Source organism: Leptonotus elevatus, chromosome 19 (genome assembly GCF_054856555.1).
Source record: "Leptonotus elevatus isolate MCC_2025b chromosome 19, RoL_Lele_1.0, whole genome shotgun sequence".
Lineage (NCBI taxonomy): Eukaryota > Metazoa > Chordata > Actinopteri > Syngnathiformes > Syngnathidae > Leptonotus > Leptonotus elevatus.
The window spans coordinates 6,678,314-6,704,014 of NC_141257.1; the positions used below are offsets into that span (position 1 = coordinate 6,678,314).

General features: G+C 39.4%; 1 protein-coding gene across 1 annotated transcript in view; it reads right to left on the reverse strand.

The window, feature by feature from the left end:
- Positions 1-25,701, reverse strand: part of csmd2 (CUB and Sushi multiple domains 2) — a 172,471-nt gene that overhangs the window by 137,961 nt on the left and 8,809 nt on the right. The window contains exon 2 of the mRNA XM_086062042.1: positions 14,364-14,580. Within this exon, the coding sequence (XP_085918168.1) occupies positions 14,364-14,580 (217 nt within the window). The remainder of the gene's footprint in view (positions 1-14,363; positions 14,581-25,701) is intronic.

The following is a 25,701-nucleotide window of genomic DNA, read 5'->3' on the forward strand; positions in this document are numbered from 1 at the left end:
TTATTGTTAAATAATCAGATTAGTTATTCCTTTGTACAACGTTATATGTCTGCCTTTGTAAGTTTTATACAGATGCGCAGTGTTTGTTTTTTTTTTGAGGACTGTTAATGTTCTTAAATGTTATTAATAAAGATTGCGAAGATTGGATTAGTTGTACTTTTTTGAAGAATTCAGTACTTGTTGTGTTCCATTCTATCATAAGTTGAGTTTCAGGTATAAAGAGAAAAAAAAAATTCTCTCAAAACGAGGTCTTTATTTTTCTGCATTTTGTAGTGTATAGAACCCCAAAAATGTATTTTAAGTTAATGGTTATTTCAGCGCAACTCTTTCAAATGGTAAACTGCCTTGTATTCCATGATACAGTTACAACTGTAAGTAGGTGAACGCACACAAGGAACACTACAGCTGTACTAAAAATTAATCAATCCCAATAAAAATACTTGCAACGTATAGTTATTTATTTCATACGTCAGAATTGTTTTTTTAAGCCACATGACTGCCTGCAGTTGCTTTAAGAAGTGAGGCCAAAGTGTGAAACCGGTTTACATTTCTCTTGAAAGGAAGGCTCGACTAATCTTTCCTTAGTTTGCATGCATGCATACAATTACATTCACACAAGTGCATGCACATTCACAAACATATGATTCAAATATGTTCCCGTGTGTAAGAAGGGAGTCTATTAAGATAAATTTTCCACCTGACTGGCTTCAGCTTCATCTCAATGAGGAGCCTCTGCTTCCAATTATCCCTCCACTCCTCATGGGATGGAGGCAAGAGAGACCAAGACGACACAGGACGATAACGGCGGAAGAAGAAACACGGGAGAGAGACGGTAATAATCAGGGCGGGAATGTACTGTAGAAGCTCCGGCCATGAGAAGATGAATCATCATCATCTCCTTCATTTAGCACCGCTGCTATTTGGATTCACACTCCAACACCTTCTCTCACTCACACGCGTACAGGTTGACTCATTTGAACGTCTCCGTTTGAGTGTTTTTGATATACCTTGTAAATATATGCACGTTAACGGTTGTAAGCAGGCAAAGACTGAAGGAGGTCATTCATCCGTTAAGTCTCATCGCTCAGCCTGTGCGTGTGTGTTTCTGCGTGCGTGCTCTCAGGATGGAAGAGGAACAGAGTGCTGAAACAGCTGATTTTTTCCGGCAAGGGGGAAAAATAGAAAATTAGATAGAGCAGCAGGATTTTGATGGCCAACTGGAAGGGAGGTATTAGACAATAAATGATAGGTTCGATGAGACACAGGGACACACAGTAATAAGTGTTGACTTTCTGTGGATGTGTGTTTGCGTGCAAATATAGATTTTTGGCATATGGTTTTTTATGACCAATTAAAATAGCTAGATAGATACTTATTCATCCCGTGGGGGGAATTAAATACCATATTTGGTAACCTGAATGCCTCACTTTGCTCAGCAGTTTGAACAAAAGATAATTGATATAACGGCAATATCGTAATATTAGAATTGCCACGATATTGTCGTCATTTCATGATATTAAAAGCAGCACAAAGGTCAAGTTGTATTCCATTTATGCATTTCCAGCACCCTCTGGTGGTTAGTTTTTTTTGTGCAGTTTAATTTTAATTAGGCATGTTATTAATGGCCACCTACACTTAGGACCCTCGGTAATCGCCAGATGAAGGGTTTGAGTTCCTCCACAAATGGACTTGATTCACAATGAGTGAGCGCATCAGCGAGTAGATGCCTCAATATTAAGTATTAATAGTGACCATAGGTCATTTATGTACATTGAGGTCAATGTTAGCTGTTCTATGTATAATTACGATCTCAGCTGATTCGCATTGTATAGCGCTGCTAATATAGTTACATAAAAATGTGGCTTCACTTTTATTGTTATATCTACAAAATACCGCAGTTTTTGTGTTGCTCGTATCATTAATCCCATTACCATAGTGACCTCACCTTATTAAAGCGTTGTTGTTACCCTTGTTATGTTGTTTGTCCTGCTCGTACAGGTACATAAATACAGAGTGGATTTGCATTTGTTGTTTTAGCCTTTTATTAATCAGCCGTGAACAGCCAAGCATCCACCCCCCAACCCAATGGGTCCGCGAAAGTTGTGTAGTTGTATGAACCGGACCACTGTCCTAACGTATCATCCTTAAATCGAACCAGACCATTTATGCTCTAGAAAACGGAAATAATACATTTATGCTTACATGCAAATGTTTTCCTTTGTTATTTTTAAGGGTATGACGCATGCGAAAAAAAAAAGAAAAAAAGACGACGACGCATCCCAAGATTTAAAAAGCTGAAGTTCAGTTTGAGTGCATTTGTGTGACTCATTACAAGCTCCGCACTTGACTGGGACTGAAGCTGTTGGAGGTTAAACTTAATTCACACAACTTAATTCCTACAGCTTATAAGAAGAAATTCACAACCAATTAGTCTGGCTTTCTTTTGGCCCTTCTTATCGTTTTCACGTCGGGGCAACTGTAATTTATAAAGTCACTTTGCCCAAGGCCGGGATCTTTGCTTTGATGTAAGCACTGGGAATTATTTCCATTGAATTCTTAAGTAAAGCAAATAGGTTAAAACTACTCATTTGGAGTCCACTGTTTATTTTCCTTTAGTTTGGCACCACTCATCACAACGCTCAGAAAGTCCGGAGGGCATGCGGTTCACACAGCAGAGGTGAATTTGATTGTAGCTGGAGGCGAGAGGAATTTGTAAACCTCAGGCAGGGCTCCCTGGCCATTCCGCAACTCATCAATGTTTCAAAGAACTTTTCAGAAAAAGGATTCCTTTCTTCCTCCATCAAGAATCGCACGCAGCAGCTCGTCAATATTTATAAATGCGTGACATCACAGGGTGTGAGTGGCGAGAGTCTCTCCCACGTCACGGTGCCGAGTGCTGATGGTGAGATAATCAGCCGCAGTCAGCGCCCACTGAGAGACGAACCGCAGTGAAGTCATTAACGAACCAGTTTCTCCACAGTGACGGGGGAGCGGCTGCATGGTAAAAAAAAAAAAGCGGAGTGAAGGTAAATGCGAGAGAAAGCAAGTCAAGGTGTGAAATTAGATCAAGTCTGCGCAGCTTCGGAAAAAGACTGAATCATCTGCGTTGGTCGTCAATGTGGCAACACGCTACTGAGTATTTGTCATTTGCTCAGCAGAATTGGGAAAGTCATCAACGGCGGAATTAATGGACTCATGCATGCATGTGGATGAGTGGAGGAGTTCCAGACGAGTGCACACAAATGGCACGGCTTCACCAGAGATAACTTCCCCATGGAGTCTTTAATTAGATGCCGGCCTTTGTCTCATCATAATTTGTCCAAATTAAAATGAGAATTGTGCATCGTTTTCATCACTGTGACGTTCACGTTCGTTTATAGAAGGATGCATATCAAATTTGAATTTACCGTGGGATTAGCTATCCATCCGTCCATCCATTCACCCATCCAAAGACCGACTCATTTTTTCACATAATGATAATAATAATAATAATTCATCAGATTTATATAGCGCTTTCGAGACACTCAAAGACGCTTTACAATGAAATGAATCAATTATTCATGCACTCATACATTCACAATCTGGTGGCGGAAGCGCGGCCGCCAGTGTGCGCCGACCACCAGCAAACATTCGCACCATTCAGGCACCAGTGTCAGTAGCACTGGAGGCAATGCGTGCGAAGTGCCTTGCCCAAGGACACGACGACACATGACTTGGGGAGAGTGGGGATCGGACATCCGACCTTCTGGATGCTGAATGACCATCTCTGCAGCCTGAGCCACGGCCACCACATACCTTTACCATCATCCATCCAACCATTGTTATATCCATCTATTCATCCATCCATCGATTCATCCATCCATCTATTCATCCAATTTGTCCATCTATCTTTTCATCTATCCTACATCCATTGATCCACCCATCCTTCCATCAATGCATCCATCCAACCATCCATTCATCTATCCAATTCATCCATCCATCAATTCATCCATTCATCTATTCACCCATCAAAACATCCATTCGTCTTTTCACATACCCTACCATCCATCCAATGTCCTATCATCGATCTATTCATCCATCCATTCATCTCATCCATGATCCATCCATACTTTAATCTATACCACCACCCATCCGTCTCCATTATATTAATTCATTGTTCTATCAATCTATTCATCCATCCATCTATCCAATTCATCCATCTTTTCATCCATCCTACATCCATTGATCCACCGATCCTACCATCGATCCATCATCCATCCATCCATCTAATTTATCAATCCATCCATCCAAACATCCATCATCCATCTATTCACGTACCCTACCATCCATCATCCATCCATCTATCCAATTTGTCCAACCAACTTTTGATCTATCCACCCATCCTTCCATCGATCCATCCATCCATCATCCATTCATCTTTTCACATACCCTAACATTCATCCAGTCATCCATTGTTCGGTCTATCTATCCATCCATCCATCCATTCACCAATCCAAACATTCATCGTCCAGTCATCTTTTCACATACCCATCCATCCGTCCGTCCATCCTTTTCAGGTAGCATTAATGTCCAGAATTGACATGAAGTACAACTAACACATGCACACACAATTCAAAGCATCATCTGGCCACTGAGCAAGTTGCGTGTGGTTTCCCTTCCCCGGGTATCTGCACTCCACGACGAGTGTGTCGCATTGCCGTGATGCCAGCTGCATTTGGTCAGCACTATATGCACATGCCTTTAAGGCAACACACGGAACATAAGCTGCAAGTTTAAGGAGACTGTTAAATGAGTCATATTGTGCAGTTCCTACTCGTCTTAAAATTAAAATACCCCGAGTGTCATATTTACACCGTAATGATCCATTTTTTTACAGCCTTGCTAAACTCACCCAAACCGCATAGGCATTCATAGTAAGCATTATCAAACATCAGTACAGAATCAATAAACACGCAGATTAAATATCTCAGAGACACTTTCACAAATAAATGAATTGGATCGTGTCCGTCCTTGTTCAGACGTACCAATTAATCATGCAGTGAACAAATAAAGGCAGGCAAATGAAATGTCACATGTCTGGAGCGGTACTTCTCTTGTTCCACACCAATCACCTTTGCAATAATCCTTGGGGAGAAAACAATTAAGGGGGAAATAACATTGATTGAAAGTCACGTAACTCATACGAGCAGGTAAGTGACGGAGCTTGTGATAGAGATACGCCGAAGAGCTGCGCCATCTGTTTATTCCGTTTTGTCAATCAGTGCATCAGTGAAGAGTGACTATGATACATTATGATTCATCAAGTGAACAAGGTGGGAAAATTAAGACAAAACAGAGCCGATTAAAAGACAAAAACACATGGATGAAGAACCATAACATCTGTTCTGCGTTTAAATTATTGTGTGATAAGCTTTCGTGAAATAAAAAAAACACTTGACTTTATATTACTTTTTTTGGGGGGCTGAACATCCCGTTCATAAATTATGATTTTACCATCAAATGCCCTTTCTTAGTAATGCTTTTATTATTTATTTTTCTTTCTTTTTTTTTTGTCTTGCTTTATTTAAATATTAGTGTCAAGGTCGCCCTTGTGCTTAACAAGTTACTTTTTACAAGGTGAAAAACTTGTTTTTTGAAGAAAAAATACAATGTTCTACTGCTGAATAGATAACAATGGAAATGAAAAAAAAAAAATTCTGGTGACATAAGAGTCTACTCTAGACTCTAGAAAAATTCATCGATTAATCAACGATTACTCGGCAGGAAATCACACATGCCATTGACTATACATGAGCAGCACACATGCATAGATCAGTCTCACACCATTTTCTGATTTAACTATGAAGCAGGCTATACATGCAATGCCACTATGACATCAAATCGCATATGAAATAGAGCATGTATGCATATGTGAATGTCTTTGACGTCTCGAACCCAGCATGAAGCTACAAATCCATATTTCTTATTCCACCATTAGGTCCCCACACACTGCGATGTTCACTTTCACTTCACAGGGGGGACACCAATAACAGACTCCAAACAAGGTTGGGCATAAGATCCGATTAACCAGCAGGGATAACAGGGACGCCGTGACCGAAGGAGTGTCCGAGCGCTGCTATTTACTTTTCCGAGCGGCACACTTCTTTGGTTCCCACAAGCATTGCTGATCAAACAGCAGCGGGGGCGGAGGGAGAGACAGCAACGGAAACGTGAGGAGAACAAAAGGATAACGATGAGATGTGGGGGAGCAAGGCATGGTGCCGTATGCATGCAACCAGAAACTGCCGCTGATCTTGAATTTGGGGCGGGCGTTAAACAAATCAGAACAGCAAATGCATTGACAAAGCTCTAAACTTCTCTATGGCTTTACAAAGCATCTTTTGTGGTTTCGCCAAGATAATCTGATCTATTTTAGTCCTCACCCTCTATATGTGCTGCTTTTCAGAATGTCTACAGAGCTGCTGGAATTATTTGGACCAGAGTTATTCAGAATCCCAGCTATGTTTACAACAAAATATGGCGTGTTAATCTTGACCTTGGTCACACCACAAGCATCCTAATTATGTGCCAGACATATCCTTTGGCCACAAGTTAGTGGCAGAGCTAATATATTTGAACCATTATCACATTTCGCAAGGTGTTTGGATCACTAATGAGGGGGATATGCTCCATGTCTCACAGAGGTCAGGAAGGCAAAAGGATGAGATCAAAGGGGGAAAATGTGCCGATGCAAGCGGGGGGGATACAAGACATGCTGGAAATTTTGAATTTTTTTTTTTTTAGTCAAGCTTTTAATGAAGAGTGTAATGATTATATTATATTATATTTATTAATATATTTCCCTTACATTATTATTACAGATGGGTAAAGTAAGTAAAGTATCAAGTAATCGATTTATTAATTATTACTCAATGACTTGATTACTTCAGGAATTATGATTTGATTACTCAATTACTTAATGAATTATGAATCAATTACTCGATTACTTCATGAATTATGAATCAATTACTCGATTACTTCATGAATTATGAATCGATTACTTCATACCTCACGATTTATGAATAGATTACTTCATGAATTATGAATTGATTCCATAATACTACAAGTGTTCAGTGGAACGAGTGAAACTGACTTCTGATGAGTCGTGTTTTTGAAGCAATTTTGACAAAATTGAGTTACATCAACTTGGCTGCATTAATCAGAACTTGAAGTGAAGAAAAACAACATGATCAACTACAGGCTAAATCCACGCAGACCGCTGATGTGGCAACCAAACCAACAACGGCATCAAAATAGGACAGTTCAGAATATTCAGAGAGAGGTTACAGCATGCTGAAAAAAATAGTGGATGCAATGAAACTCTCATCCCTACTAACAACAATGGGAAAAACGTGCAATAGAATCTGCTGGAACGCCCATTGAGGGATAGCGCAGGCCACCAAATCCACAAACACGCGAAACTAGACTTACTCAAGCACGGAAATGAAGATGTGCCCATTTTAAAAAATAGGCCAATTGTTTTGGTCTGGAAACTGCATATAAGTTTTTTTGCAAGGCTGATACTGATACCGATTATTTGTAGTAAAGGAAGCCTATAACCGATGTTTCAAGCTGATATTCATTTGCAGAAAATATTAGTGTAAAAAAATGTTTTTTTTCTTTTTGACAGAATTGACAGATTTGTTTAAGAATTTTAACAAAAAGTGCAGGGAGCTTCCAGGGTCATCAGCATGTGTTAAGCTAATTAAAAACTAAGCAAGTAAATAGTTCCCTGAAGTTTCCTACTGTAAATACATTTTGTCTATTTTTTTTAATTATAAAAAATAAAAAGTTTAATGAAAAGTTCCACTGAGCAACAAATGCAAGCAAATGTAGCTAATTTGTTTTTTTTGTCAAGATTCGTAAATGGTTTCAAAAGACAGTAAAAATAGTCGGATTATTTTTTAAATGTGTTCACAACAAGTAAAAACTGTCTGTGAACATCTTATAAATCCCAATGAAAACCCTAAATCCGCTATGTTCGCAAGCATTCCCCGCTCAATGAGATACCAGCTTTATCAACCTTCAGATTTGTATAAAGGCCGATGCCGATATTTGTCAAAATGCTAAATATCGACACAATAATCGGCCCTGCCGATAATCGGTCTATCTCTACTGCAAGAGCTGTTAAACCAAATATGTTAAAATTATGAAACTTTACATTATGTGTTGCATAAAAAAATCGCATTATAAACCCGGGTTTGTAAGCATATTCTTCACAACTTCAGAGTTGAGAGTTTAAGCCTAATAATTTGGCACGTTCCTCCAACTCATGAAAGTGACCCCTCAAGTCACAGATAGTGGCACATCCTTAAAGGGTTACGCCGTAAGATGTTTCTTTAATCTCTGCAGGAAACCATTTCATTCCTTGCCGCAGCTGAAGTGCATTCCGCGAAGACGCTTAATAGGCCTGAGGGTGGGAAGCCGTCAATAGCAATACGCACACAATGAGGCGCACGAGGGAGGTGGTTGATTATTTCTGTAATCGGAGCTCAGTAACTCTGTGAGCTGACACCCACAAATCTCGCCATCATTTCACTTTTCCTCCCGACGGCGTGGTGACGAAAAGCAAACTATCATTCTTCCCCCGCCCCTCTGTTTTTAGTAGGCTGCTGTGAAAGCTGGCCATGTTAAGTGGGAGCCTCTCAATTAACAGTCCAAGTTTAAAGGAACCATAAATCCAACACGCTGGGTGTGGATGTTAATATGTGACTGGCTAAATCAACTGCTGGGTTCACATCCGATAAAGGACGACTGATATTGGTGCCGGTACTGTACATCGTTACTTGTACTGGTAAGCATATTACTTCACCAGCCTAACAAATTGTTTTATTTTGTTTTTTAAATGACCACGTATAATAAGGCGGGTTTTTTTAACAACCATGTATAGTAAAAAATAAATAAAAAATACAATAAACGACCATGTATGTAGTAAGGCATTTTTTTAATGACCATGTATATATAGTAAGGCTTTTTTTTTAAACGAACATGTATAGCAAAGTGTTTTTATTTTATGAGCGTGTGTAGTAAGGCATTTTGTTTTTAAAACGACCATGCATCGTAAGGCGTTTTTTTTTACGACCATATCAAAAAAAAAACAGCCATGTATATTGAGGCTTTTTTTTTTTTAAACGACCATGTATAGTAAAATAAATTTATAAAAAATAAAATAATAATAACCGTTCACGTATAGTAAGGTACACACACAACATTGTACGTCAAAACTGAGTTACATACTCACCCACATACAAAAAAATATATATATATTAAAAAAATTAAAAAAAAAATTAAATAAAAAAAAGAGCAATGATGATGACATTACCGATTGAACAATACTGAGCTCTTTTAGAAAAAAAAAAAACTGAGTTACAACTCCTGAATCTCGACTATTTTAGTTCCTAATACACAATAGCTAAAGAATGAAATGCTGTTATCTATAGCGAAGGACTAAAGCGACGGACTAAAAGAAAAGACGCGTCCCTACATACATTGCGCGAATGCAGGCTGACACATGCACACGCATACAATGGCTCACATAGCATGCGATCAAGACGCACAGTGTGAACACGCACATGCAAAACTCGGCGCATTTGCATGACAGTGTTTACGTACGGAGGTCATTTCCCAAAGTGTTTGCTGTTAGAGATTAATGACCAAGGCCTTCACCGAGGTAGAATTATGTAGCTCAGGCAAGTCTTCAGTGCAGTACGTCACCCCACTTCTTCACCCTGACCCATCCAACATGGGATCTTTATAAGCTTGCATCATCGACTGACACATGCAATGCAGTAAGCACGAGCATGTTTTGAACTTCTCAATTCCGTCAGATGACTGCGTTAACCATAACATTGGCCCATAACCACGACCTGCACCCCCATGACAAACACACCAAGTATCTATTCCTCCCACACGCTCACACAAGCTTTTATTTTGACAGCTGCAAGGCTGACTGAAGTGCCAATGCTGCTCCCGGCATCGTCATCACGAGTGATTCTTATTTAGGTCCTATCCAGTTTGTGGGCTAAAAATATGTCAGTTCCAATGTTGCAGCAGCCGCTGCCGCCTCCTCTTTGTCATTTCCCACACAAATAGACCGGGTGCTTCCACATGAGAAACACATGTGGCTGTGCCAATGTTAAAGGCATCGCGCCAAATACAAAACAACAACTAATAGATGTGATTTTCTATTCTCTAATAATCAAACAAGCAAATAATAAAAAAATATTTCAATCTAAAATTGTGTTTTTAAATGCAGACAGAAAAATCAACAGCACACCATATAATCCGGTCTCCCTTTTATATTACTTTGGGTCGAACCGTGATACACGGCACTCAAAAATATATGTAAAATATTTTAGTATGTAGTAAATCCACACTTGTTCATAATGAAGGGCAAAGACAGGATGTCAGCTTTTCAGATTCATTTTATTTTCATTGATTTAATTCAGTGTGTATAAGGACCCCAAAATGTCACGTTAAGTCATATTTACGAAGTGGATTTTAAATACAAGGCAGTCAGTCACACAATAAAACATTAGAATTCAAGTAACAGCAGCGAGGTTGACTCGTAATGACGAGAAGGAACGTCTTAAAATACGGTGTGGCTTTATATATGAAAATAGAGCCGATCATTGACATTGCGCCGTAAAATACGGTGTGCCTTTATATATTAAAATAGAGCCGTTCATTGAAAATGCGCCGTAAAATACGGTGTGCCTTTATATATGAAAATAAAGCTATTTATTAATATTGCACCTTATTGTATTATGGTGAACCTTATATATGAAATTATGAAAATAGAGTCATTCATTGATATTGCGCCTTATAATATGGTGCGCCTTATAAAAGAAAATAAAGTCATTCATTTATATTGTGCCTTAAAATACAGTGTGCCTTTATATATGAAAATAGAGCCATTCATTGATATTGCGCCTGAAAAATAAGGTAGTGTTTGTTTTTTTTTTGTTTGTTTTTTAAGGGAAACGGGAATATTTTTCACCATCTTCGACTTATAAATAAACGACCTATTCCATGATGTCTGTTTTAAGCAGACTGACTCGTGTGTTTTCTGAGGTGGCACTGTGACTCACAAGGACATTGCTGCAGGAGAAAACCCCGCACCAGGGAGCACGAGCAGAAGCGCAGACATTCAGATCTCACTTCCTTAAGAAGACAACGCCGCAGATGTTTCACTGCTTTAGTAAGTGACTCGGGTTGTGGGGTCGCGCGCACTTATGGGGACAAATGTCAAATGTGAGTCACTGTCTCTGCCATGATACCAGACGTCAGGGTCACAGTAGTCAAAGTGTGTCTGGGTGAGAAGTCGCCAGGGGACAGGACCTCTGATGTCGTAGTCCAAGTGACTGATAAAAGGTGTCGGAGACCTTCTGGTCTTTTTAGCGACGGCCGCTTTCATTTGACGGTGATAGCTTCTGTCGCTCCAGCTGTATCGTAAGCCTGCTCCGCTGTCCACTGCAATACTTTCCTGGACGTTTGTTTTCCCAAATAAGATGAATATTTCTCCAAGTTTAATGTCATAAAACTGTCAGAAGAATGCTTAAATTAAGACGCATACTCAAATGACTATGTTGGTTGCTCTCAGCCTCAATGTAGACTGGAAACGACTATGATAGGCTATACTGTGAGATGCGAATCAGCATTCTCGTCTTTACTTAACATTTCAGATTTGATTCACAGAGAAAGTCTATGTAACTTTCGCTAATTTTAATATGAGGGGAACTTTATTGACAAGTACTTCAATTTTTGTTAAAGGTACGCTAAATCCAAGTCAACAAACACCATGCAGAACAAGGCTTTCAAAGGATTGCATGGGGATAGCATTGAGAGTGTGACAGACAATTTACACAAAAGGACGCATGAGAGATGGAAAGAAAATGACATGCGGCACCTTCAGGAAATGAAAGCACACGAAGGGCAGCTAAATTATCCCACTTATACATTTTGATTGTACGCAAGACTAATGGTAGAGTGTGAGGGTGAAAAGAATTGTTTGGATGTAACACTACTTCAGCAAAAGGTTAATTCAAAACAACCTAAAACAACCTCGGCTATTTGTTTATCACACTTGAGAAAAGAATACGCTCTCACGCTGTTCATTGAGAAATTATGTTTTTGCTCTCCTTATGAAACTCATTTGAACTGATCGCATTCAAACAGACCAGAAAACAGCTTTAAAAGTGCTGCAATAGTACTTTGTAGCAGTTAAGCATAAAACTTATGAATATAAACACTTCACTCTTAGCATATAGAAAAAAAGGGCACAACATTTTTCATGGATTCTTGGGTAACGATTAATGTGAAGGGCTACCAGTTAGATACGCACTTCTAAATAAATAAATAACACATTTGCTCAAATTACCTTTAATGGTGGTATTACTCGGGCAAGAAACAATTTAATTGGCCAATATTAGCTTGAAATTTGGCACAAAATAAACCTATTAACATAAGATAACGATGACGATGTTCAAACATCCTAACCCATAAAACACTGGCAGAAACCTTGCACGTGTATATCTATAAAGGAGGATTGGGTTTGTGCAGTACTTAGTGTGCTTCTGGCTGGGGACTCTGCCAGCAGAAACATGATTCTGCTCTAATCTTAACCCCCGCAAAACATTCCATGATGTAGTTACAGACTCTAACTAATGTAACAATGTTGCACAAATAAAAAAATACATATGTAAAACAAACCAAGCTGCACAGTATACCAAAAATTATGTAGCCATATGTTTGACATGATTGCAGTAGCAGGAGGGGCGGCAGTCGATCAACTGACTAACAACTAACTGACACAAGTTCACTGCCCCTCAAAAAGTGAACAATCCAGAACTCGCTGTATATCCCTTGGATATCCATACACAACAAACCCAAGAGGTCTAAACCGAAGAGGTGTGAAGGACAACAACACGACACAAATCCATAATGTATTTCTTCTCAAATATCTCGAGTTCCTGTAGAGCCAGCCAAGTAAGGCAACAGTGGCACAGAGTGAGAGCAGGGAAATATTGACAGCGAGATTCACTGTGAACCAAAACACTGTTGGAACTGAGAAGATCAATTTTTCCAGATGGCTTGTATAACACGGAACGTTTCAGGTCAGTGGGGTAGAAATAAAAGATAAGAAGCCAAATAATCCAAAACCACACGAATGCTGGGATTCCAAAAAATGCTTGTCGATTATTCTCACTGTAAATAAGTAACCCTGGCCTTCATACCAACTATGTCGGGCAAAAAAAAAGAAAGTGGTAGGACGAATATGCACTATGAATTCACATGTAGAACAGAAAATGGCGTTCTACAGGGTTCAATTCTGGGGCATATGCAGTTGTCATTGTATCTGCTCTGATATGCAATGCCAAGTTAGGCAATTCTAGTCCAGCACAACTCGCTATCTACCAAAACTTAAGTTTTGAAAAAGAAAAAAAAAGGGTTTGGTGAATGCTAATAGGAACCCCCAAAAAGCTTTCGTGTCACGTAGTGGCATTAGTGAGTCTTTTACCATGTGCAGTCAATAATTTACCAAACAGATTAAGAGGAATTAAGCACATTAAATAAATCGGTAAAAAACCTTCTACAAATCATGAAAGGAAATGGACTCTAATTAGAGATAATGCATGTGTGCATGATGCACTGCCAGATCTGCAGGCAAAAACACGACAGATAGCATTAGTATGCCAGTGAATAGTAGGTCCGTGGGTGCATCTTCAAATTGCAGCTAATATGAATAAAATACAGGTAATGCAGCACAGGGCTTGTCTGGTTTTTAACTTGTGGGCGTAATGCTGTTTAAAATGAGAACCTACACGCCCCAGTTTGGCACCGAGCGGGGTCTGTCAGTGCTTTTCACATATTTTAGTCTATGAACGACATCACAGTTACGAATGTTCACATTTGTGAGCTGAAACTGAAGGAATGTGCGCATGTTGGTAGAAACATCAATATTTTGACAACAACAGTGTCAAGTTTATATAGAAGATGAGATGAGCGCTGACTGCCATTAAAGTTGTAATCTGCTTATTTACAAAAGGCTATCCTGACAAAAAAAGAGTTTCAAACAAATATTTTATTTGTTTTATCATGATTATTAGTTTTATTGTTTTATATTTGTTTTTTCTGTATCAAGTATTAAAAATTGGGGCACCGCTTGGCGACCCAACAGACTTCTCCATCCGCTGATTTTTTTTACTTTTGCAAAAATAATAAGCTAACTAAAAGACTCTTATGGTAGTATTTTTTTTATCATCCCACAAACATCTCACGGCATTGACTTAGAATGATGGGGTGTAAATGATAATCATAGCTACCTCGTCCGCAGGTTCCCAGGACTGGACGGCCCATCATAAATAGACAAGATGTCAAAGTCTTCCTCCAGGGCGAAGCCTTGGAACACCAGCTGTATCCGGTTGTGCTCAGCTGCCACAATCACCCACGTGCAGTTGGCATAGTTGGGATAACCGTAAGGGTAGCCGGGGCTCTCTATCGTCCCGTTGAGACTGTGGATGGTGTAGCTGCAGTTCTGAGCTGCAAAGAGAAAAATAAAAAATTCATTATAAAATTGGTTACGTGTAGTGTATGCTTTCTAAAATTTTATTAAGCTAAATGTGTGCAAACATTTGATTGCATTTCATTTATTTCAGGCGGCGGCCAATATAAACAAGGAAACCAAAGCATGATTTTCCAATCAATACTTAATTACTTCACACACCTGCTTCCTATTCACACCTGAGACATTGATAGACTAATGAGGAGGGAAAATGACTAACTGTGCTCAATTTGGACAATTGTTATTCAATTTTTGGACAATGTTTCAATCATTTAATTAGAAAGCCCTTTTTGTTAGCATAAACCGTAATTTAGGATTACTTTTTTTTTTTTTTTTGGTTTGATTTAAGGTTGTAAAGGGTCATGCGATAACTTATACTTCTCTTCATTTAACCGGCTTTCATTTAACCAGGAAAAAAAAAAAGACCAAAGCAATCAATCACCATGTGTTTTTTTTCATTAACGCTTTGAAATAGGCCCGGCAAGTCAGTAGCTCGCCTCCCATTAGCATCAGGTCAATACTAATATCCACGTAAAACCTCCACATCCACCTCTACCTTATTTTTATACACCCAGTTAGGTCTGTAAGCTCCCTTCATTACGGGCCTCCATCAGACCGATCAATTGCTCATACAAGCAGCCTGATGGAGGACCTAATGGGGTCAGATTAGACTGCGAACCCCTTGTAAATAGTCAATCGTAGATTTGGGTGTGAATGACAAAGGACGGTCTGTGATCAGAAGGTGAATGCATTTCAAGTCATTTGTTATAATAAATGCTATCATAAAATTCCAGAGAGAAGAATGTAACAGGAAACCATATATAGGCCAATGGAGTGTATTTGCTCTTACAAGATGGATTAGGCCGCACGTGTTCCTGCAGGCTTAAGAAAAATGAAAAAAAGTTGAGTAAAGATATTTCAAAGCTTGAGCGTACGTGCCAAGTGGCCAACATTAGAATCAATACTGACACTCAATGTTGCTTTAAATACTACATAAGTGCTTTTAAAGTGGAGGCTTATTCACTCATCCAGAGGCAGGAACTTTATTCTCTGCTGAGGAGTCAACACTTGATGAACAACTCCAAGCAGTAAATAGAAAATAAAACACGGCCAATGTGTCTTTAATAATATACAACACAATCCACGGATGGCACGGGAGTGCATGTGGCTCGTGCACACGCCTCAGTGTTCAGAAGCGTACTGGCGCTAGCATGCTCGTACTAACACAAGTTAGTTTACTAGTGCTACAACACTAAGATACAAAATGTCGTTTTTTTGTGAGTTCAATGTAGAGCTATTAAAAGTAATCGATTATTTTACCAAATTAATCAACAATGATTTAAATTTTTTTATTTAAAATTGTCCAAATCCTCAGATTTGAGCATATTAACAGTAAATGTTCACTGATTTCTGCAGTTTTTGATGAAAGAAGAATAAGAATAAAATAAGACATTTGCAAATAGTTGTTTTTACTTTGGAAAACAATGACTAAACCGGTAACATAGTACAACATACCCTTTTCTTTTCTTTTTATCACTATACAAATACGAAGTATGAAATAAACATCAATCACTGGTTAAAGGGACAGTAATGTGAAAAATCAACTTTTTTGAGTTTTTAGCCATGTTAAAACGCTAATTCCTCACCAAAAACATCCCCAAAGTGGTGTTTTCCTCTATTCGCCCCTCTAGGAGAAAAAATCTGCTCTCCAAGCACCAGCCCCTACTGACCTGAGAAAACGACCACATGCTCACTTTGTGACATCATTAGGTGCGGGCCCACCCCCGCAACACCTCTGCAGACTAAATGCACGCTCGCTTTCTCTTAGACCTCCATAGGATAGTGACAAAAGTAGCCTTTTTCAGTAACTGAGCAAGCAAAACCTTTGTGCTGTTGAAACTAACTGAATGAATGTCGAGTGGTTAGTGCGCTTGCCCTGTAAGCAACAGGTTCCCGGTTGATGGCTTGCGTGGCCATTCAGACAAGTGCTCGAACGCAGAGCTACAGCAGCAGGCTGCAGCCGGCTCGCTCGGGGAGAGGCGGGGTTTTACTGAACCGGGCATTTTACTTCTCCGTTAGAAAAATAACAGCAAAACGCCTAGCATTTCATTTTAAAAATTGCCTCGCTATAATGTCAAAGGTAAGATTTAATCATTATATGCCTATAGCACGGCTTAAAATACCGTGATGTAATCCCTTTAATAAATGGTAATCAGGGGGGGGAAATGCGTTTGTAAAAGACTTCAATGCAAAATTAAAATGAATCCGATTAGTTGATTAATCGATTGAATAATCCATAGATTAATCGATTCTAAAAATATTCGATAGTGGTAGCACTAGTTCAATATAAACAGAGGCGTTGCGATGGTACTCTATTTTGCTTTGAAAGCTTAGCGGCTTTGATTACCCGAACCAGCACTCAGGGCAGGGATGAATAATTGAAACTTCACCTGAGGTGCATTATGAAATTAGCTGCTGGGGGCTGCTGACCTACACCGAAGCCCCTCAATGCAGATTTAAAGGGGAAGCGCCTGGACAGCAGTCAGCCCTCATAATATGCCGTTAAGTGACGTCTGGCTGCGTAGCAAAGTAGAATGTCACAATTTCCCAAGTTGCAAAACACCGTTTTCGAACCGGGTGTTTGTATTGGTGTGTCAAAATTGTAGTGTGAACGCGCGCTTTCATCAGATAGTCATGTTCATCATTCATTGGCCTGCGCGCCGCGGGCTACCTTGTGACTGGAATTAAACATCTCCAGTGTGCATGCTGGCAAACGCGTGCACAGGGAAGTGTGACCTTGCCTGTGAAGCACTCCAGGCCTTTCCTTGTATGTTTATTATGTGCGCGAGAAGAGCTATAGTGTTTGCTTTGCGGTGTGTGTGTGCTGCGTCACTTTGATGAATTTACAACCACTGTGCTGCACTACGTCAGGACACAGTGAAGGAGAGAGCCAGCAGAGGAGAATGAATGTTTGAAAGCAGGCTAAAGATGTCTAAAATGCTAGAATTTAGAGGACAGGAATCCAGGAGCTTGTATGAAGAGACAAATCTGAAAGCAATAAAAAAAGTGGCAGACTGGAAGAAATGAAAGTGAACGACAGCGGCTGTGTGAAGGTCAACGGGGGGGGGGGGGGGGGGGGGGGGGGATGGGGGGGGGGTTGAACGACGTCCAGCAAGAGTAAATGAGTTTGGAAGAGGAAAACATAAACAAACGGTATTTTCAAGCTTTGTTTTGCCCTTCGCCAGTTGAGGTCGCACGTGACCGAAGTGATATTTGAAGCAAGACTGCAGTTTGAGATGGAATCTTAGAGGTCTATTGAAGGAACTGGAAGACGATATGAGATGAGATAACGGTACTCTGATGTCTGTGTTACGATATTATATGACCAAGCTCAGAACTCAAAACCATTGAATCTTAAATCCATCCATTATCCGTAGCCCATTTTTGGAAAGAAAAAGAAATTAGATTATTTCCCTCGTGACCAGCGAAGCAGTATAATACCATAAGACACAAACGAAGAAGAGTTTCACCACTAAATGACTCTGTAAGGTGCAGTAACATTAGTCATTTTTCACCGAGGAAAAAGATACACCTGAGCCTTGGTCTATTGTCTGTCTTCATGTAATGAACGTATATTTGTGTAAAGGATTATAACCCCAACATAAAGATGCTATTCGTAAGCCCATCTATGGTCATTTGCACTGTTAGCATTAAGTTGGCAGACATACAAAGTGATGATAATGTGATGTGAAAAAAGTGGCATTCATTAATATAAATAAATATATATATATATATATAAATATATATATTAGAGCTGGAACGGTATTTGAAAACCGTTAAATCCAATCGCTTGAATAATTTCGGTTTGGTTAATAATTTCATATTACAATAGTAAAATTCTACTTTGATCTGAGAGTTGTTTTCCAACCTGTGGAGCCAAGGGACTTATTTTACATCAGAAAAACCTCACGGTAAACCAGCAAACAAAAATAAAACCTTTTTATACTATAAATAATGATCTTAACTCAGTTTAGTCACAAATGGACTTAGTGTGAAATCTGGGCTTATATAGTTGAACACAAAGCTTTTGCCATCCAATTGAAGAACAGTTATTTGTTATGCCTGCCAATATATTCCCCTGGCATAAATAGAATAATAATAATTTAACCATACCGGATTTTGTGAACCGTTCCAAGGGTGGAACGGTTCACAAAATCCACGATTCAGTTCAGTTTTGTGCTCATTGCAAAGTGAGGTGAGTTGAGTTTGCTGCCATTATTTGGTGCTTGTATCTTAGATTATTAATCACAAGTCTAAAGCAAAAATATTAATTGCTCCACCCTTCCTAGAAGACGTTCTCGATTTTTGCAGTGTGTAGAAAAGATGCCTGTTACCTCTGCTCAATTTTTTACAAATTTTTTTTCCCCATCATTTTTAGTGAGGAGAATAAATAAAGCAGAGTTGAGTTGAGAGCGTATGGGATTGTTTGTCCATTCATTCAGAAAAAAAGCAGTTGTGAGGTCTGAGGCAACCCGTGTTTACACAAGTTGAGCTTTCTTACACGCCAAACTCATCCGAGCATGCGTTTTATAAGCCTTGCTTTGTGCACTGGAGCCCTGTGATGCCAGAACAGAGGACATGTTTCCAGAAGAAAGAAAAAAAAAGCACTGAATTGTACAAAACGTCTTCATAAGAGTCACTGCTTCAAATTGGGAAGCCCACAAAAAAGAGTCGTTTATCCGCCCACTAAACTTAACAGGCACAATGCAGCCAGGCAGGTAACATTCTGCTGGCCAAGCCCAGACTTGTCCATTAGGCTGCCAAATAAAGATGCATAATTTGTCACTTCACAGAGCAACCTTTCCGCCGCGCTGGAGTCCAGTGACGGCGGGCATCCAAGACTTGGCATGGAAAGCAATAATGAGCCCAGTGCGCAACGTTTTTCGCCGGAGGAGGATAGAACTGCTGCAATTTATAAACACTTTGGGGTTATTTTGACAGAAGGAATACCACAAGATGACTTGTTGCAAACATGTCTTCCATGTGAATTCATTGAGCTCCGGAACACAATATTCATTCACAAATATTCTTCAAGGCCAATTACATTTGGATTTAAAGGCAGCAGTAAGTGAGGCTAGGATTTAAAGGAACTAAACACTTATATATATATATACTCAACAAAAATATAAATGGGTCCCCAGACCCCCCAATAGAACAAAACTGCACCTTTCAGAGTGGCCTTTTATTGTGGGTAGTCTAGGGCACACCTGTGCACTAATCATGGTGCCTAATCAACATCTTGATATGGCACACCTGTAAAGTGGGGTGGATTATCTCGGCAAAGGAGAAGTGCTCACTATCACACATTTAGACTGATTTGTGAAGAATATTTGAGAGAAATGGTGATATTGTGTATGTGGAAGAAGTTTTAGATTTTTGAGTTCATCTCATAAAAAAAAAAAAAATGGGAGCAAAAACAACAATTATATTTTTGTTGAGTATAAAATGGATGCAAAAATTTTGAATTTTTCTTAATTAATTTTCTACAAATATAATATTAATCAGAATACTGTGTTTAGACTAGTGGGGCTGTATAGAACATATTATTGTAAACCAAATGTGGGGGTTGACTTCCCCTTTAAGGCAATATTGGCATCACACCAAAAAAATTTTTTGAAACAACAGAGGAAGCAAAACACTGTTGTCGGTCTCAATTTACATGTTTGGGAGGGGCCACCAGTTTGAATTGGATTCCTCAATTTGCAAGCTACCATTTTTTTCATACACATTTTTCTGACTTGCCCAAAAAAAACAAAAAAAAAAACAGCACTCAAGATTGAGCAAACTACTAAAATGAGAAGAAGCACAGAAAATAGGTTGCAGTGCTTGAAGGAGGTGTGGGGGGGGGGGGGGGGGTCTGGTGTTGGCTTCCGGCTGGGTCATCTCTAACCAGCAGCACCAGCCAATAATCCCACCTCTCCATTTACAGAAGCATTCTACGAAATAGAGAAAGCGAGTCAATAGTGATATTATTTCCCCTCATTATCCCACTTGAGCAGCGGCATTTTTTATTCTGTGCTCCAATGAAGAACAGCAATCCTCAGCAGCCCACGCGCAAAGCTTAAAGATGATGAACGGAAAAACACCCCTTTCATAGTCAAAGGCGTGTTATGCTTGATGACCCCCCCCCGCCCCCCACACACACACACACTTCTCACAAAGACTCTCGTTTCCGTGGGAGTGTTTTTATCACTTTAACAAATTGTAAATCCTCTTGGAAAAACAAAAAAAACAAGAGGAAAAAAAAAACTGGCTTCATGCATGGTACAGTTCAAGAAGCCTCATTAACGACTCCCTTCATTGAAGACGCATGCTGTTGCCGTGGCGACAACACCAAAAAGCAGGCGAACGCGTCAAATCAAATCCCTTCTTTCAATTATTCATTATTGCCGCAGTCCGCCTTAACACTTAGCGTCGCACACTCGCACGTCCGCGCAATCAAATGCACATTCCGGGCAATGAAACCGTTTGGTTTCCTTCTCTGCTCATCGGCATCATTTGGTGTGACACCTCACTTAAAAATGGAAGTCAATTAGCGGCTCGTTTGCACTCTCCTCACATTTCGTATCATCATCGTCGTGGCGATAATGGGATGAGGAATATCAGGGGGGAAAAAAAATACAAAAGAAGCTTCTTAAAAAACTAAAAGTCGGCTATGTGAGCACTTAGGACAATTCTGGTCTTGAACTACTACTTTCCTTTTTTATTTAGGCATCTCGATGGCTGTTCAATTTCTTGTGGATAATCAATAGATTATTTGTATTCATTCTTTCAGTGCATTCTCATTGTGTAAGTCTATAGCAGAACTGACCACGCAGCTCAATTGATTTGTTGGTGCAGTAAACATTTTCCTATCAGAGTTTATGGTCTCAGTCATTACTATCAAGTCTTCGTTTGGCACGTCATAAAATTTTGTTTTTAGAATTATAGCTCCATTTAGAGGGGGGGATCATTCCACATGAAGCTGGAAATGCTGGAGGCGCGGCTACCATGCCAGTTGGAGAGCCAATCAGGTACACTCACGTATATATCCTACAATAATTCATTGACGGTCAGGTTTGAACTTCATCAGTGAAGCACATCTCCGATCGCCAATCTCCTGCTTTACATGCAATGTAGACCATGCTTTTCTATTCGCTTAATTGGAAGGGAATGGCAATTGCTTACATTAAATAGCAAAAAAAAAAAAGGTCAGCTAGTAAAATGCCAAATTAGCAGAGTTACACTGCGCTTTGCGTTAGATTTGTGCTGAGAACAAACATAGGGCCCTAAAAATCATATCGGACGCATTTTTGTAAAACATCTGGGTACTGTTAAACATCTGTAAAGTGTGAAAAGTTCTCAGAATTTTTTTTGACACTTGTACAATATACTGAGTTACGTAATTTCAGATCATCTTTTGCCCCCCCCAAAAAGTGTTTTATTCAGAGGAAATTATAAAATTTGCAGTTAATCGGAATTAAATTCCAATTTCCATTATTGCACTTCACAATTACAAAATCGGCATAATCGTAAACAAAAATAATAGATTATTAATACAAATTTTGAGTTGTTTAAATGTATGTATTTCCACATGTTTTATTTTAAAAAGACTAATTTAATAAATCTTGTTTGGTCTAAAAGGAACTTGCATAATTATAGTATTTCACAGATTATTTTTTCAGCGTTTAAATATTTTCTTGTTTTGTACCCAAAAAAAAAGATTGTTCTAATCGTGATTTCAATTATTACCATTGATTAATATTTTCTTTATAATCGAGCAGCCCTATCAAAGATTTCAAAACTTTAAATGTGCACATCTTTATTATCTAATTTATACTTAAATTAATAAAATATTTATTCCGAAAAGAAAAAAACCATCTACTCCCAAGTGGAGGCTGCCATTTACAGTGCATTCTTGCTTTCGTTCCAATTTGAAGAGGAGTGATTGCAAAAAAAGACATACCAGTTTTTCAAGGACAATGGATAAGAACAATTAAAGAACAGAAAAAAAAGCATTAGAGTCAATATATGAGCTGTTCAATATTAACACGATAAAATTATTTTTGTTTATTGACATTTATGCTACGTTAAATCCACATCTTTCTGAGCAAAGACCAACATGAAATGGTCTATTGTGCCCTTCACCAGAATTCCAATAAAAGTATCGAGGTGTTAAATGCAACGCGGTCACCCCTTTTGGACCGTGTTGCTGTATGCATACGTAAGCAGTGGGAGAGGGTATGCAGGGACGATCTCGTAACTGTTGGATATTAAACCCAAGATGGAGATGAGATCCAAAGGCCAGGTCATGAATGCCCCAGCAGGACTATACCATCTATCACCGAGAGATGGCTGCGGAGTACATGATCAATCAGCTCACTTCAACTTAGTGCGGCTCGCTTTAACCTTTCCAAGGAAGCAAGTTTCCCCTCGAAGGCTTGTATGTGTGAGACGTACGAAACAAAAGCAGTGAAATGAACCCACACAAACTTTTGTCTTAGATTTTGCTATGAAGGCAAGCTCCATATCAGCGGTTCGAGGGGGAACGTGTTTAACAGAAGGTATGGTGTTCCACAGGGTTCTTATCTGGGGCCTCTTTTGTTTTCATTGTATCTGATCACCTCTGGGTTCTATCTTAACTCATTTGCTCCCAAAAACGTATAAATATGTTCTATTTTAAATGTTTTAAGTGTCACAAAGACATATTTATACGTTGTTGTTTTTTTATGCTAGAGCATACAAAAGGCGTTGATGCCGCCTCTCAACTGCAAAGAACAGTTGAAGAAATGGTAGTTATTACACAAACGGCCAGCAGGTGGCAGCAGAGCTATATTCTAATGCTAATTGCTGCATAACAAAAACAGATAGGAATATACTTTTTTCTTAATGAAAAGAGAGACTCTAATCTTTCTTTTGGTAGGTTCCATGTTTTTATAGCAATAGAACACAATATTCTGTGGGCCTTGCAAAATCTGTCAAAATCAAGTAAAACAGCCGGGAGTGAAGGGGGTTGCTTCTGTGAAAATGGATGGGAGTGAATGAGTTAAGAACTGCTCTATATACATTTTTTTTGAGTACTGGAACGAGACGACAAACGCAGCAAGTTTTCTCTCCGCAATTACACGGCACCATTCCAACAAAAAGACCTCAGACACATTGCTTCTCGCTCGGGATATAAAGAGAAACAGCAGAGAAAAGTAACAAGACAAAGACAAGGACAAGTTACCTCGCCCTGGATCTAATCTCCCATCTCCGGGATCATTGCAGTCAGATAAGACCAGCAAAAGTCAGGAAGCCAATGAAAGCCTTTGCCTGAGCTTTGCGTCTTTACAAGACAACCCGGGCATCTACATCAGACGCTCTCTACGGGAGGATTTACTGAAAAGTCCCTTGTCTGGCGGTGACAGCAGCAAAACTCAAAATGATGTCTTTGGGAGCTCCTCTTCCACATATGGGGAGCACAAGGTCGGTATTGATTTGTTTTTACCTTAAGCTGGCGAGTTAATTTTGTGAAGTGTGACAGGAGTTGCAGAGCGGTTGCAACGGTCGCACAGACTGACATCAGCCGGCTGCCCGCAGCAACCAAACACCTCCAATGGGAGAGACTGCGGTAGGAAAGGCGAACATGCCAGTGCCAATGCACAGTGGAGAACACAGAGGTGATTGCACTGAAGTCGTGTCATATCAATTTCCGTGCAATACCGTATATAAATCTTTTTGCCGTGGTCGCTCCAAAGCACCAGTAGGGGAATAAATACGATACAAACATGGGCGCAATAAATGTAGTGTCGACAGATCATAACAATAGTGTACTCGCAGGCATATATTCATGGTAGCTTACTCATCTTTGCTGTAGCATCTCCATGTGCTGTTGACAGTGCCTTGCGAAAGTATTAGCCCCCCTTGGACTTTTTTTGTTCGCCACATTTCAGGTTTCAATGATATATATATATATATATACATATATATATATATATATATATATATATATACACACACAATCAACACCAAGTGGGACATAATTTAAAACAATTAACACTATTTTAAACTTTTTTTTTTTTTTTTTTTTTTTTTTTAATACCTTCACAAGGTACTGTATCTGCATTATACTGTTAGATTGTTATACATGATCCTAAATTTCCCAGTGAACATTGATGAATCCAAATAGGAATTAACATCTATGCATATGCAAAAGGTTTTGGTGTTGGTACAAATTGGAATTGTTCTGCTCCGGCGGTGGTCTGTGTTCTTCCATTTCATTCTCCTAGTTATGATTTGATTTATGCAAAATAAGGCCTTACTTAAACTGAAACTTACATTTCAGGGAAAAAGCTTTTATTCCATTTGTTTCCCCATCACTGAACTTCTGACTTGCTCCCAGACAGAAAAGTGCCTGCATAATATTTAATAAAATAAAACTATATATATTTTCCTCCAAATGCCATTAATGTCAAACAGCATTGTTTAGCGCTTAATGGCGGAAACGGCTGAAAGAACATTTGAATGTGATGTTCCTCCATCTCGGTGAGTGCCACTTTAATCAGTCAATTGCAAAAGAGCATTAGACTTTTAAGTTCAGAAGTTTGAACTCTGGATGTGTGTGCGCGTTTGTGTGTGTGTGTAAAAGTCAATGAGCCTGCGCATACGAGCGACTGGCTGCATGAATGCATTTATGAATATTTTGGGGAGAGTCTGCGAGCGTGCATGAATTAGTAAGCGGCTGTGAGTGTGTGATTCACCGTTGTGGCTGTGACAAAGCGCGACGACGGCGCTCGGACCATCTGGAAATGGATGACAGCGCGGCGGGGAGGGGCGAGAGAGGGCGGTGGCGGAGGGAGACCACAGAAATGGGGTTGAGGAGGGCACATCGGCAGGTGGGATTCGGAATAACAAAACGGTGCGACTCGAGGAAACATTCATGACCTGCCTGTCAACACTTTAATCATCTGAGAGTCAAGTAAGGTGACAGCTCGCAGAGGCACGCACTGCTGTTTGTCCAAATAGAAGCCTACTTAACTCATTCAAACCCCAAAAAGTGTTAACACATTTTTCAATAC